At 52.6% G+C, this 12,527-nt stretch overlaps 1 protein-coding gene across 1 annotated transcript in view; it reads left to right on the top strand.

Moving 5' to 3' along the window:
- HIVEP3 (HIVEP zinc finger 3) overlaps window positions 1–9,109 on the top strand; it is a 252,550-nt gene extending 243,441 nt beyond the window's left edge. The window contains exons 10-11 of the mRNA XM_063418863.1: window positions 3,230–4,287; window positions 7,171–9,109. Of these exons, the coding sequence (XP_063274933.1) occupies window positions 3,230–4,287; window positions 7,171–7,983 (1,871 nt within the window). The 3' untranslated portion in view covers window positions 7,984–9,109. The remainder of the gene's footprint in view (window positions 1–3,229; window positions 4,288–7,170) is intronic.
- The last annotated feature ends 3,418 nt before the right edge of the window (window positions 9,110–12,527 follow it).

The following is a 12,527-nucleotide window of genomic DNA, read 5'->3' as shown; positions in this document are numbered from 1 at the left end:
GGTGTTACTATAAAAGGAGATTGGAGCATAATTCCTCACTCCTGCCTGGGCTGGGCTCCGTGGGGTGGTACCAGCTGGGGAGAATAAATAACACCCATGGAATGAGATGCAACCTCAGACAAAGCTGTCAGCAGGACACGTTCCCACTAATTCCCTCTCTCCTTCCTTCCCCCCTCCCTCCCTGTCCTTTCTCCCGCCATGAGCTCAGCAGATGAATTTTGGAAGCCTGGGCTCAGGCCTGAGCTCTGTCCCTGCCTGCAGGAATCGTGTCAGGAGCCCAAAGCAATTCCCTGGGGCTGTCCCAGGACTCTCTGGGATGTTTCCCTCGCTGGAATTTGTGGTGGCAAATGCAAACAGTTCCTCATTTTGGGGCTGCCTTCACTTTCCCTTCGCTCCTGACCCCTGACCCTGCTCTGTCCCAGCTGGAGCAGAGAAAGGAGAGCACCAGCAGCAGGCACAGCTCCTGTCTGTGCCCAAGCCCAAAACCAGAGCCAGGGGCTGGCTCACAGCTCTGCCAGGGAGCTGCATTCCTGTTCCAAGCAGGAAATACGCACGGCTCAGCCTACAGCTGGGAGTTTGGAATAATATTTGTTCTGAGCTCAGTTCCCCTGGGAGTTTGCAAACAGCCAGGGCCCAGGAGCCCCCATCCCCAGGGAGGATTTCACAATGAGTGCCAGAATGCCTCTCCTCGGAGAGCTGCTGGGATGGCTCTGCCTCCAGGGACTGCTGCAGGGAGAATTAAACCGGGATGAGAGGCTCCTCTCCCTTTGCAGTCTCAGGCAGAATCCCAGCTGGATAATCAGCCATGGGAAAATCCATGTGTGCTGGTTTGAAAGCAAAACAGTGAGACTCCAAGTCAGAAATACAATTTAATAGAGAGAGAAGGACAAACAACAAGAAAGGTAAAAATAAAATAAAATAAAATAAATGCAATAGTACAAAGGAGCACTGACAGAGTCAGAATGCAAACCTGACACCCTGTTGGGCAGGGTGTTGGAGCAGCCCGCAGTGAGTCCTCCCACAGTGACAGATGTGGCTCTGTTGGAGCAGAGATGATCCTCAGGAAAGGGTCCAGTCATCCTCTGGGAATCCAGTGGGAACGGCTCCCTTGGTGTTTGGGATTGCTGTTTTATCCCGTGGAAAGGCTTTGGCTCCTCCCGCTGGGTGCAGCATCTCCCAATGGGATGAGGTGATGTTATCAGTCATGGGAGAGCCTTCAATGGCCCATTCACAGGGGATGTCCCTCGGAGGAGGATGGGGGGAGGAAGAGATAAGGAGGCCCTGCCTTATCTGGTGTTATCAGGTGTCCATTAACAGAAGGCATCTGCCCTCTTCCCCCCCTAGAGTTACAAGAGATAAAGAACAATATCTCCCAACCGGCTTCAACAGATGAAAATGGAATACACATTTTTGGTTACATTTCTCAACCCAAGGCACCATGTGACTGGGAATGCCAAATGTTCCATGAGCAGTTGCTTGCAAGGCCCTGGTGGTCCAAATAACTCAAATTTCAGACTCTTTAGTGCGTGATGGGGACTCGGTGCTGTGTGGCCGTGTCCCCTCTGGAGCCACCCTGGCTGCTGTGGGCAGGTGTGCCCTTAATGTCCCCTGCAGCTGCTGCTCGCAGTGACAGCTCTGAGTGGGGACAGTTCCAGGCTGGGCACTGCAGGAGCAGCGTGCCAGACCGGCCCGATGGGGATGGGCTGGCAGGGCTGGCATGTGTCACACAGGTGTCACACAGGTGTCACACACAGGTGTCACACACAGGTGTCACACAGTGTCACACACAGGTGTCACACACAGGTGTCACACACAGCTGTCACACACAGGTGTCACACAGCTGTCACACACAGGTGTCACACACAGTGTCACACACCAGTGTCACACAGTGTCACACACCAGTGTCACACAGTGTCACACAGGTGTCACACACCAATGTCACACACAGCTGTCACACACAGCTGTCACACACAGTGTCACACACAGCTGTCACACAGCTGTCACACACAGGTGTCACACACAGTGTCACACACCAGTGTCACACAGTGTCACACAGGTGTCACACACCAATGTCACACACAGCTGTCACACACAGTGTCACACACAGGTGTCACACACAGTGTCACACACCAGTGTCACACACAGTGTCACACACGGCTGTCACAGCGATCCGGGTGTGTCCCAGCCGCTCTGCCCCCTCTCTGGGCGCCCCGCTGGGCACGGCCGGACACTCGCAGCCCCTCCGGAGCAGGGGACGTGGCAGCGCCGTTCTGCTGCGCTGCAGTGACATCCAGCGGCTGTTCCCGACGGACTCCGGGGCTGTCACTGCTGCCAGCAGCGCTGCACACCCGCCAGGGGAAAGGCAGATTTTTCTCTGAGCGCTGAAAGCTCGGTATCCAGCTCAGAAAGCTCCTGCTGGCCCTTCAAGCAGCAGAGAGATGTATTTTAACCTGCCTTTAAATATGGAAATCTTTAAAGTCCTTTAGAATTTGCTCTTTTATCCTCCTCACTGCCTACAAGCTCTGATTTACAAAGCCCCAAACCCTCTGCCCCACAGAGGCATCTGAACCACAGCTGGAATTTATCCTAGCCAGGAAAAGTCCACAGAGGTTCCTTCCACCCCTTTGTTTGATTTTTATCTGCCTTGCTGATGTTTAGCTCTCATGAAATCTAGGCAGGAAAAGGCCCAACGTGTGGAGTTGGTGGCACTGTGGATGTTCTGGAGCCACCATCCTAACAAATAATCATCAAACCCCACTGGAGGATGAAGGTGCTGCTGTTCTCCTCTATTAAAGCCATTTTTTTTGGATTTTAGAGCAAATAAAGAGTGGTGCAGGTGCCCAGCAGGGACTGAGGGCTGCATGTGCTGACAGAACTGAAACTGGGGTACAGTGGGGTTCACTGGGGTTCACTGGGATCCCCTGGGACCATCAGCACTGGAGCTGGCAGAGAGGGCAAAGCTGCAGCTTCAAAGCAGATGATCAGACCTGGGAGCAGCTGGGTCCTCTCTCCTTCTGTGCTCTTGGAGCTTGTGAGCAGATTTAGCACAGAAATAGACCCTGAACATGTGTTTTGTGAGCAGATTTAACACAAAAATAGCCCCTTACATGCGTTTTGTGAACAGATTTAACACAAAAATAGCCCCTTACATGTGTTTTGTGAGAAGATTTAACACAAAAATAGCCCCTGACCGTGTGCTTTACACTCCCGGTTTTGTGTTTGCCTCCAGGAACCAGTGAAGACCTTTTCCAGGACTCTGAGGGGCGGGAGGGATCTGAGCCCATCGAGGAACACCAGTTTTCAGACCTCGAGGAATCTGACGACGATGACGACAATGAGGACGAGGAAGACGAGGAGGAAGAGGAGAGCCAAGATGAGCCAGCGCCGAAGCTGCCGGAAGGCAAACACGGCACCCTCCTGCTGCACTCTTCAGGGGGCTCCCCGTCTTCTCAAGAGGAAGGCACCCAAACATCCACAGCTCAAGAGGCTGCTCCCAGCACCCCGAAAGCAGGGGAAGGCCAGCAGGCCTCCTCCTCCTCCTCAGGGCTGGAGACCAAGTGGTCAGCAGACAGCAGCGACGTTGCTGTGTGCCACAGCTTCTTGAGCCTCCACAGACCAGCTTTGACCTCCACCGAGCACTTGGCTCCTGCTGAGAGAGAGTCTGTCACAAGGCCACAGATGTCCTTGGCCATGGACCTGTCAACCTCCAAAGACACCTCCCCGAGGAAAAGGTGGTCCCCGAGCCAGGACTGTGGCAGAGGGGGCGGCAGCAGCAGACCAATGATAGCGAGGAAGCACTTACTGACCAAAAACGAAACCTCCCCCAAACGCTTCTCCCCCACGGCAGAGCTGCCCCCCCTGCGGTGCCTGTCCCCGGGGAGGGGGCTGTCCCCCTGCCAGCGCCTCTCTCCCAGGAGGGAGGCGTCGCCCCTGAGATGTGTGTCCCCGAGGCTCGAGCTGTCGCCCAGCAGGCACCTGTCCCCCCGGAGGGAGCTGTCCCCCAGGACAGCCCTCTCCCCCGACGGAGAAGTGTCCCCTGCCAGGCACTCGTCACCCAGCAGAGAGATGGCATCCCTGAGGTACTTCTCCCTGAAGAAAGTCTTGTCTCCAGGCTGCTTGGAGCTGTCCAGGTATCCACCCCCAGGCAAAGAGGACTTGCCTGGCAGTAGCAAATCAGCAGAGGACAAAGTTCCAAGCTCATATCAAGCCCAGCCCGGGATATTCTCTTCGATGCCTCTACCTCACAGGTTCTTTGGCAAAAACGTACAGCTCTACGAGTCCAAGCTGGTAAGTCCAGTGCCCTGCTGCCCTCTGGTCCCCACAGGGTGGTCTCTGGTGTGGGTTTTGGTGAAGGCTGTGATGCAGAAGTGCACAGGGACTCTGAGACCGCTGTCACAGGTGACCCAGAGAACAGGGACAGGGGACAGCAGTGGGTTTGGCACCCATTTGGGTCCTGCCCTTCTCAGTTGGAGAGAAATAAAGTTATCCCTTCACCAAGGGGTTATTCCCACTCCTGAGCCAGCCAGTCCTGCTGGGACAATCAGCAAGGACAACCTCTTAATGATTAATTATCACTGAGAGCCTTTTTGTTCCTGGGAATTTCATTCCCATCCCTGAGGTTTCCCCCGCTGGGGTGGAGCTGTGGCCATTTTCCACTGGTCAGTGACCCGAGCCAGCTCTGCAGCAGCCCTGGCTGAGCCCTGTGTCCACCCACAGCCAGCTCTGCTGGACGAGCTGCTGAGAAATGTTTGTTTGGACATCTCTCCTCTCATCTTGCTTCTCTCTTTAGCACAGAGAGGGGTTTCCCACTGGGTCCAGAACACTATTTAATCTCTGTGCTGGACAAATCAAAGCCTGTGGGTAAAGGAAAATTGCCTGTTGCTCCCAGAGCTGCAGGCAGACTGATGTGGGGTTTGGTGGAATGTTTCCCACCCCCGCTGGAGTGCCTGGCTCTGCTGTCAGTTGTGCTGATGAATGTGAGATCCACTCGCTGTGGGGAGAGGCTCCAGCCCTCAGGGGCTGCACTGGGGGGAGAGAGAGGCCTCTGTAGAACCCCTGCCACCCCAGATGCTGAGCCGGGGCTTCTCCAGACCTTTCTCCATGCCCATGCTAACCTTCTGTCCTGTGGTGCCTCCTTCCTCCTCCTCCCCACTCTGAGCCTTTGTCTCACCTTCTCAGAGACTCTCCTTTATTTTAGGTACAAACCTTGGCTCCTTTAGTGCTGTTTCCCTTTCCTGTCAGTTCACATCTTGTGGTGAATCTCAGGGCTCTGGGAACCCTCATCCTTCATCTCTTCTGTCAGGATAACTTCCCGCTGCCTCTGCTTGGAGCAGCTCCCAAATCCACAAGAGCAGACAATGTTTTAAGCCCTGCTTGTCTGCCATTCCCACCTTTCAGCTCCTTTGTTCACATTTACCTTTGGGCTTTGTTTTCCTGCTCCTTTTCTGCACCCAGAGCCACCACTGTTACTTTTCCATGTGCCTCCAAAGCAACAGCAAAAACCCGAATGGAAAAATTCCCCTTTATCAGCACGATGGGCAGCTGGGCTTTCATTGCAAAATTAACATTCCTGGTAAGGCCACAAGGGACAGAAAGACCAGAGGAGGGTTTATCAGATCCCAAACAGAGCTTGAAGATGATCTTAGCTCTGTTCCAGTGTCAGGCTCGCTGCCAAGCCTCACCACGACCATCTCCCTTCCCACTGGCCCTTGCTTAGGGCAGCCTCTCCTCGTGGTGACTGTTGCACCACTGAAATATTTGTTTGGGGTTTCCCAGCATCCCTGAAGTGATTTAGCCAAGGCTTCCTGTGGATAAGTGACATTTGGCAGTGTTTGGGCTTGTCTCTGCTGACCCAGCACACACTGCCTGTTGTGGCTCTTCCTTTTTCTCTTTCCCATTCTCTTTTGCTGCTTTCCTCTGCTGCCTCTTCAGAGATCCAGCTCACAGGATCAGGGAATTATTCCCTATAATCCTACAAAGAAATGTGCCCTCCAGTGGATCCTCACATTTTTTTCTCCAACCCCATCTTAATTGAAAGTTGATTTCAGTTTCTATTGCTTCCTCTTCTTGGGAGTCCTGTGCAGGGATTTAGTCATGACCTCATCACTAATTAATCCATTTCTGTTTAGCCACATATCTCTCCATGATGTACGTTAGGAAACTATGGGAAGCATCGAGAGAGAAAAAGGAAAAGGTAAAATGTAGGGTCTGAACCCTTGATTTGCACAGAGCACCCCATGAGGGTGGTGGTGGGGACCCACTGCTGGGTGTGCTGGAGTTAATGCCTCCTCTCACTGGAGCATCCCTGCACTCAGCAGCTGTAAGGATGCAATCCTGCTTCAGGAAAGCACAGTGAAAATAAATTAATTAATAGATAAATAATTAAAGAACCTCTTTCTGGGCTCTCAGGAACCCCCTGCACTGACAGGGATCCTCAATGCAGCTCAGCTGGCAGCAAACGCTGTCACTTCTGCTGGTGTTTCAGAGGCAGCTCTGAGAGTTGGGGTGATGGTTTTAAACTAAAACAGGGGAGATCCAGACTAGAGCTAAGGAGGAAATTATTTACTCTGAGGGAGTGAGACCCTCGGCTCAGGTTGCTGAGAGAAGTTGTGGCTGCCTCTCATCCCTAGAAGAGCCCAAGGCCAGGTTGGATGGGGCTGGGAGCAACCTGGTCTAGTTAAACATGTCCCTGCCATGGCAGGGGGTTGGACAAGATGGCCTTTAAAAAGGTCCCTTCCAACCAAATAAATCTCTGATTTTATAATGATCCAGGCCTAAGCCAAAACCCTGGATCTGTGCCCCAACACACCATGGGAATATTTGTCCCAGAAGGGAAACGCTGTGGGTTGTGCTGCTCCTCACCTTAAAGGTTTGGAGCTCCACATCTCCTCAGCTGATTGTCCTCCCTCAAAGCAAAACACAAAAATAACCCCAGCCCTTGCAGTGAGGGCCTGTGTGTCACCCTGACCCGTGTCCTCCTTCCCCCCCGAGAAGGGAAACGCTGCGGGTTGTGCTGCTCCTCACCTTAAAGGTTCGGGGCTCCACATCTCCCTCGATTGACTGACCTACCTCAAATCACAACAAAACACTGACCCCAGCCCTTGCCCTGCTGCTGCTGAGGCCATCGCCCTCGTGTCACACTGACCCAGCTCTTCTTTTCCCCCGGCACAGAAGACGGAACCGCGCAGCCCGCCCTGCTCCCCTGGCGCCCCGCAGCCCGCGTGCCCCCGGGCCCTGCAGGCCCCTCACGACCTCCACGCTCCCGGCCGAGGGGAGGAGAATGTCTTCAGCCACCTCCCGCTGCACTCGCAGCAGCTCGCCAGGACCCCGTACCCCATGATCCCCATCGGGGGCATCCAGATGGTGCAGGCCAGGCCCAGCTCCCACGCCGGCCTGGTGCCCGGGCCCGTGCTGCCCCTGCAAGCCGGACACCTCGCCCCCGCAGCCGGCCGGGCCGCCAGGAGGGACGGGGAGCCCCCGAGCCCTCCAGAGCCCTCGTCGGAGTCCGTGTCGCCCGTGGCCAAGGTCTCCAAGTACACCCTGTCCCCGGAGCCGGCGGCTGGTGGCTTCTCGGAGGGGAAGATGAGGACTAGCGAGCTCCAGGCGGAGCAGGAGGAGCACAGGCCCGCGGCGGAGGCCGAGCCCAGCCCGGCCCAGCAGCCGGGGCCCTCGGTGTCCCCCGGCAGCCCCAGCACCCCCCGGGAGCCCTCTCCAGAGCCCTCGGCCAGCGGGGAGGAACCCTCCAAAGGCACGGGCAAGCAGCAATCGGGCAGCTCGAGCACCCCTTCGGAACCAGCCTGCACTTTCATCTCAGCCGACCCCTCGCTGGCCAGGGACGGCCCCGCAGAAGCCCCCCCTGGCCACCCCCAGGCCCAGCCCTGCTCCCTGCGGCCCAGGAACCTCTCCGGGAGCAGCCCACACCCAGAGCACTCCGATTTAGGTCAAACTCATGAAAAGGTGGATGAAAGCGCGGGAAGTACTTAAGCCTCCGCCAGCTGTTCCACCTTTAGGCTTCCTCTGTAAAATCAACAGACATTTTCAACACTATTTCCTTTAGTATAATCATAAGAAGCACTCTAGTGAATGACCAAACCCATGGAAAATTCCTGGTTTTCTTTGTCCCAGTCTGGTATTATCTCCACATGTATGCAGTTACTTGTGCCTTTTTCTATACCTTTTGTTGCTTGAAATGTACAAAACTGTTTGAGGCTGTGAATATTTTTTTAGAGTTTTTTGGAAAGGGGGTTTGTTAGACCTTGTCTTTTTTGCCATTTAGGTGTGCGTAATCCTGGGCCTGAGAGATGCAGAAAGGAAAGGGTTAAGCATTTTAAAGAGGAAGAAGATGCACTGAAAACAAAAGCAAAACAGAAAAAAATCTTTTTTTATATTGATTAAATGATTAAAAAGAAAAAAAAAAAGAAAAATACCCAAACCCTTACTCCTGTGTACAGAAGTTTATGATTCGTATTTATTACATGCTTTATTTAATTCTTGCAAAGTGCTTGGTTTTTTTGTTTTATTTTTTTTTTCCTCGCATCCCTATGGTTGTGCTTTAAACAGTTGAAACTGCTTTACATTTGAAAAACGTGTTTACCCTGACCTTGTGACTGAAAGTAGCACTTCCTTGAGCAGGGGAGGTTCGTTGTGTGCAGGGAGAGAAATCGTCCCTCGAAAAGAGGAAAACGAACCAAGAGCACCTCTCCCTCCTGCAGAACCCAGCAAAGCACTTTTCTAAAAAAAAAAAAAAAAGGGACAAAAAAACCTAAAAAAAGAAGAAAAAAAAAAAAAGGTTCTTCTTCAAAGATTTACCTGCGAGAAGGTAGGAATGTATGGAATGTCGAGCCCGTGCCAGGAAGGGTCTCTCGCTGGACGAGCCTCCTGCTTGCTTTGCTTTAATCCCCCTGCGGTGCCCGGCAAAGCCCTGCCTGTGCTTGAGCCCTCCCTGGGCCGGGAGAGCCCCTGCAAACCCTCCCGTGGTGACAGAGGGGGGGAAGTCAGCCTAGAAACGCCTTCTCCCTCTGGCATGTTGGAGTTGTGGACAAGCTCCCCTCATCCCTCCCCATCCCGTGATCCCATCATTCCATCCCATCCCATCCCATCCCATCCCATCCCATCCCATCCCATCCCATCCCATCCCATCCCATCCCATCCCATCCATCCCATCCCATCCCATCCCATCAATCCCATCTATCCCATAAATCCCACCCGGGCTCAGCCCTGGCTGCTTTGGGATGCAGGAGGTCTCTGGCTCTGCTCCTCTGCCGGGGCTCTCGGTGACTTTGGCTCTTGTTCTCACTTTTATTTATTTATTGACGTGGGACATCCCCAGCTCAGCGCTTCTGGTGCAGACAGGCCCCGTTTTTAGCTGGCTTTGGGAGATGAAAATTTGATGCTGAACGGTGAATGCTTGCAAAATCAGCTTGTTATGCATGCGCAGCAGCTTTTTCCAGAGCAGATTTTTCGGGATGAGCATCCCTGGCAGAGCAAAGACCTCAACAGCCAATAAATCCAATACCAAATCCAGAGCAACCCCGACGGAGCCATTCCTCTGTCACAACTTTTTAAACCACAAAGCTTCAAGTCGTTTGCCCCAGCAGGTTCTTTACTACTTCAGAGGGTTTTCTGGTCTATGGAATCTGTACAAACCTTTTTTTTTGTTTGTTTGTTTTTTTTTCAACAAAAAAGAAAAAAGAAAGGAAAAAAAAAAGAAAAAAAAAAGATATAAATATTTAACCAGTGGACCAGTTCTTTCTTCTTTCAGAGCTGTTCCAGTTTATCGGGTACGTAATACACTTTTTTTAAAAAAATAAAAATTAAAAAAAAATTAATAAAAGGAATCAAATAAAAACGTGAATGAGAACATATTTCCTTGCCAGACTTGATGAGCTACGAACTGTTCCCTTTTCATGGGCAAAGAATAGAAAATTTTTAATAATCTTCTGTCATTTTTTCTATTTTTTCTTTTTCACTTCTTGTAAAAGGAATTAAGTACAAAAAAAAAAGATATCATGGAAATATCATTAAGGCTGTGACACTGACCAAAACAACATCCAGAACCCATTTATCCCGTAATTAGTACTTTTATCAGGTTTCCCTTTTTCCCATCTCCCCCTTTTTTGGCCCCGAGCCTGGAAGCTGCTCCTGCTGGCAGATCCAGAGGCAGGAGCAGGGGCTGGAGCTCTTAAGCACCAGCTTAAACCCTCCTCAGGCTTTAAGTGCGTGCTTAATACGCGCTTAATCCCAGGCTGAGTGGGAGTGGAGTGGGGCCGGTGTGAGCATCCCTGGAACCCTTCCATGAAATCGAGCGTTTTCCCTGATTTCTGCCACTTTCTGCCCCTTGTCACACTCTTAACTTGATCCAAGGTACCTTTTTGTATTTAATTTTACATATATATATATATATATATATATATGGGGTACATAAAAATACTGCAGCAGCTGTGTCTGGTTTTTTTGGTGCATTTGCCGTGAGTTTTGGGCTAGATCAAATCTGGTCAGCTTCTTTCTGTAACTGCGTTTCAATTCTTAATCTATTTAAACTTTATGTAGATTTTTTTTCCTCCTTCTGTCATTTGTGGAAAGAGAGGGGAAAAAAACCCCCCAAAAACCCCAAGAAAACCCCGAAGTCTTTACATCGTCTTTACATCGGTTTATTGATTATTTTGTTGTTGTTGTGGGTTTTTTTTACTGTCATTATCAGGATTTTTAGGCTTTCCCGCACCTCAAAGCTTTCTGCATCCCAGCTGCAGAGCATCCGGGCAGTTTGTGTGTAGCCATCCAGATCCCTTCACCCGGGGCCAAGAAAAACGAAGGAGAAGGAGTTTGGGAAAGGGCTGAGGTGCTCCCGGGGCCATTCCCTGCCCGAATCCCATCCCCACCCCCGGCAGCCACGAGCGGGGCAGGCAGGGACCGCTGCAAACTCAGGAGATGGGCACAAAAACCGAGTCCCAACCCAGTTTGGCTTCTCTGGCTGGGCTGAAATGGTGCTTCACGCTGTACCCAAGGGGCGAGAAGGCTCCCCCCCAAAAAAAATAAAAAATAACTAATTGCTAATTAAGGGCTAATGGTCGCACTGCCAGCTCAGAGCTCCGCGGGAGGGACGCGCAGCCCGCCAGCACCAGCATCTCTGCGGGCAGCCCAGCCCCGCCCGGAGCCGCCTGCGACCCGGGGCTGAAGCGTCTCCCCGGGCCGAGGAGCACAGCAATGTCACTCCCGGGATTCCCCCAGGCTCGGGGGTCATCCCAGCCCTCACCGGTGGCTGCCGTTCCCGCCCGGATCCCCCTCGCTCTCCTTGCGTGGCCCCCGGTGGAAGCTGATCGCCGGTCGCAGCTTCTCGTGTCGCTCTGAATGTCTGTTTGCAAAACAGGGATGGAAAATCCCTTTTTGCTCCCCACAAGGGCTGCAAGGGTGGCTCTGTTCTAATTCTCTTTGCAGAGCAATTAGCAGGATTATTTGCCGGAGAATGTATTGATAATGCAAATAAGCAAATGAAGAAGCAGAGCCCAGCCCTTCCTTTTCAGCAGCGGGTGGAAATAAAATCCCCTGCTTTTCTCATGGCAGAGCTTCTCCAATTTATAATCCAGGAGGGCACACGGCCTGGCTGCTCCTGTGCGGTGTGGCAGCTCCATCCCACAGGGGTATTTCCCTCCCTCCTGAGCTGTTTGGGTGCCCCCCATCCTGCAGGTCCTGGGTCACTCACGGATGCTCTGGCAGCCACAAATCCTCCTGCGCACACAGGACCTGGCCCAAGCTCTGGAATCATGCCCTGACAGCGTTTTCTTCATACCAGGACTGGCATCCAGAGCTCAGAAAGCTCTTGGACCTGGATCTTGAGCACCTCTGGAGCCTGAGGAAATCCTTTGTGCTGCAGCAGGGATTTGGCTTCTAATTGAGCTTGGGGTCTTGCAGGGCAGAGCAGACCATGGGATGAGGAGAGGGCTCCCCAAAACCACCCCGTCCCCGGGGCAGAGCTCTGCCAGCTCAGAATATTGCCGGGCCCCTGGCTGGATACTCAGGAGCTGCAGCAGGGAACAGAACCCTAATGGAATAGCTGTGAATTTCCAGCTTGCGACAGAGAAATCCAGTTCCTCATGTGCTCCTAAGGGGTGACATCCCAGCCCTGGTGTCCCCAGTGTCCCACCAGTCCCAAGGCCTGCTCTGATCCCAAATCCAGCCCAGCCCTGTCGGAGCTGCCGGCTCCAGCTGGCCCAGCCCTGGGGCAGAGCAGGGAATTCCCACCAGAGCATCCCAAATCCTTCCTGCTGGAGCTGGAGCTCTGCCTCCCCCTCCACAACAAATCTGTAGCTTTCCCTGCCCCGGGTTTTGTCCAAAATCCACAGGGACAGCACCTGAACCAGCAATATCCTCAGAGAAGTCACTCAAATGATCCCAATTTCCATGCAAAATCCTCCAGGATTTGATCTAGCCCTTCCCTGCTCTCCTTGCTTTTCCTCTGTTCATCACTTCCCTTTTTTCTTTCCTTTCATTTTAATATTTCTGTCTATTGCACAGTATTTACAAATAAAACC

Source organism: Prinia subflava, chromosome 24, assembly GCF_021018805.1.
Source record: "Prinia subflava isolate CZ2003 ecotype Zambia chromosome 24, Cam_Psub_1.2, whole genome shotgun sequence".
Taxonomy (NCBI): Eukaryota; Metazoa; Chordata; class Aves; order Passeriformes; family Cisticolidae; genus Prinia; species Prinia subflava.
The sequence above is the reverse complement of the archived record's forward strand: the minus strand, read 5'-3'. Positions and strand labels throughout refer to the sequence as shown.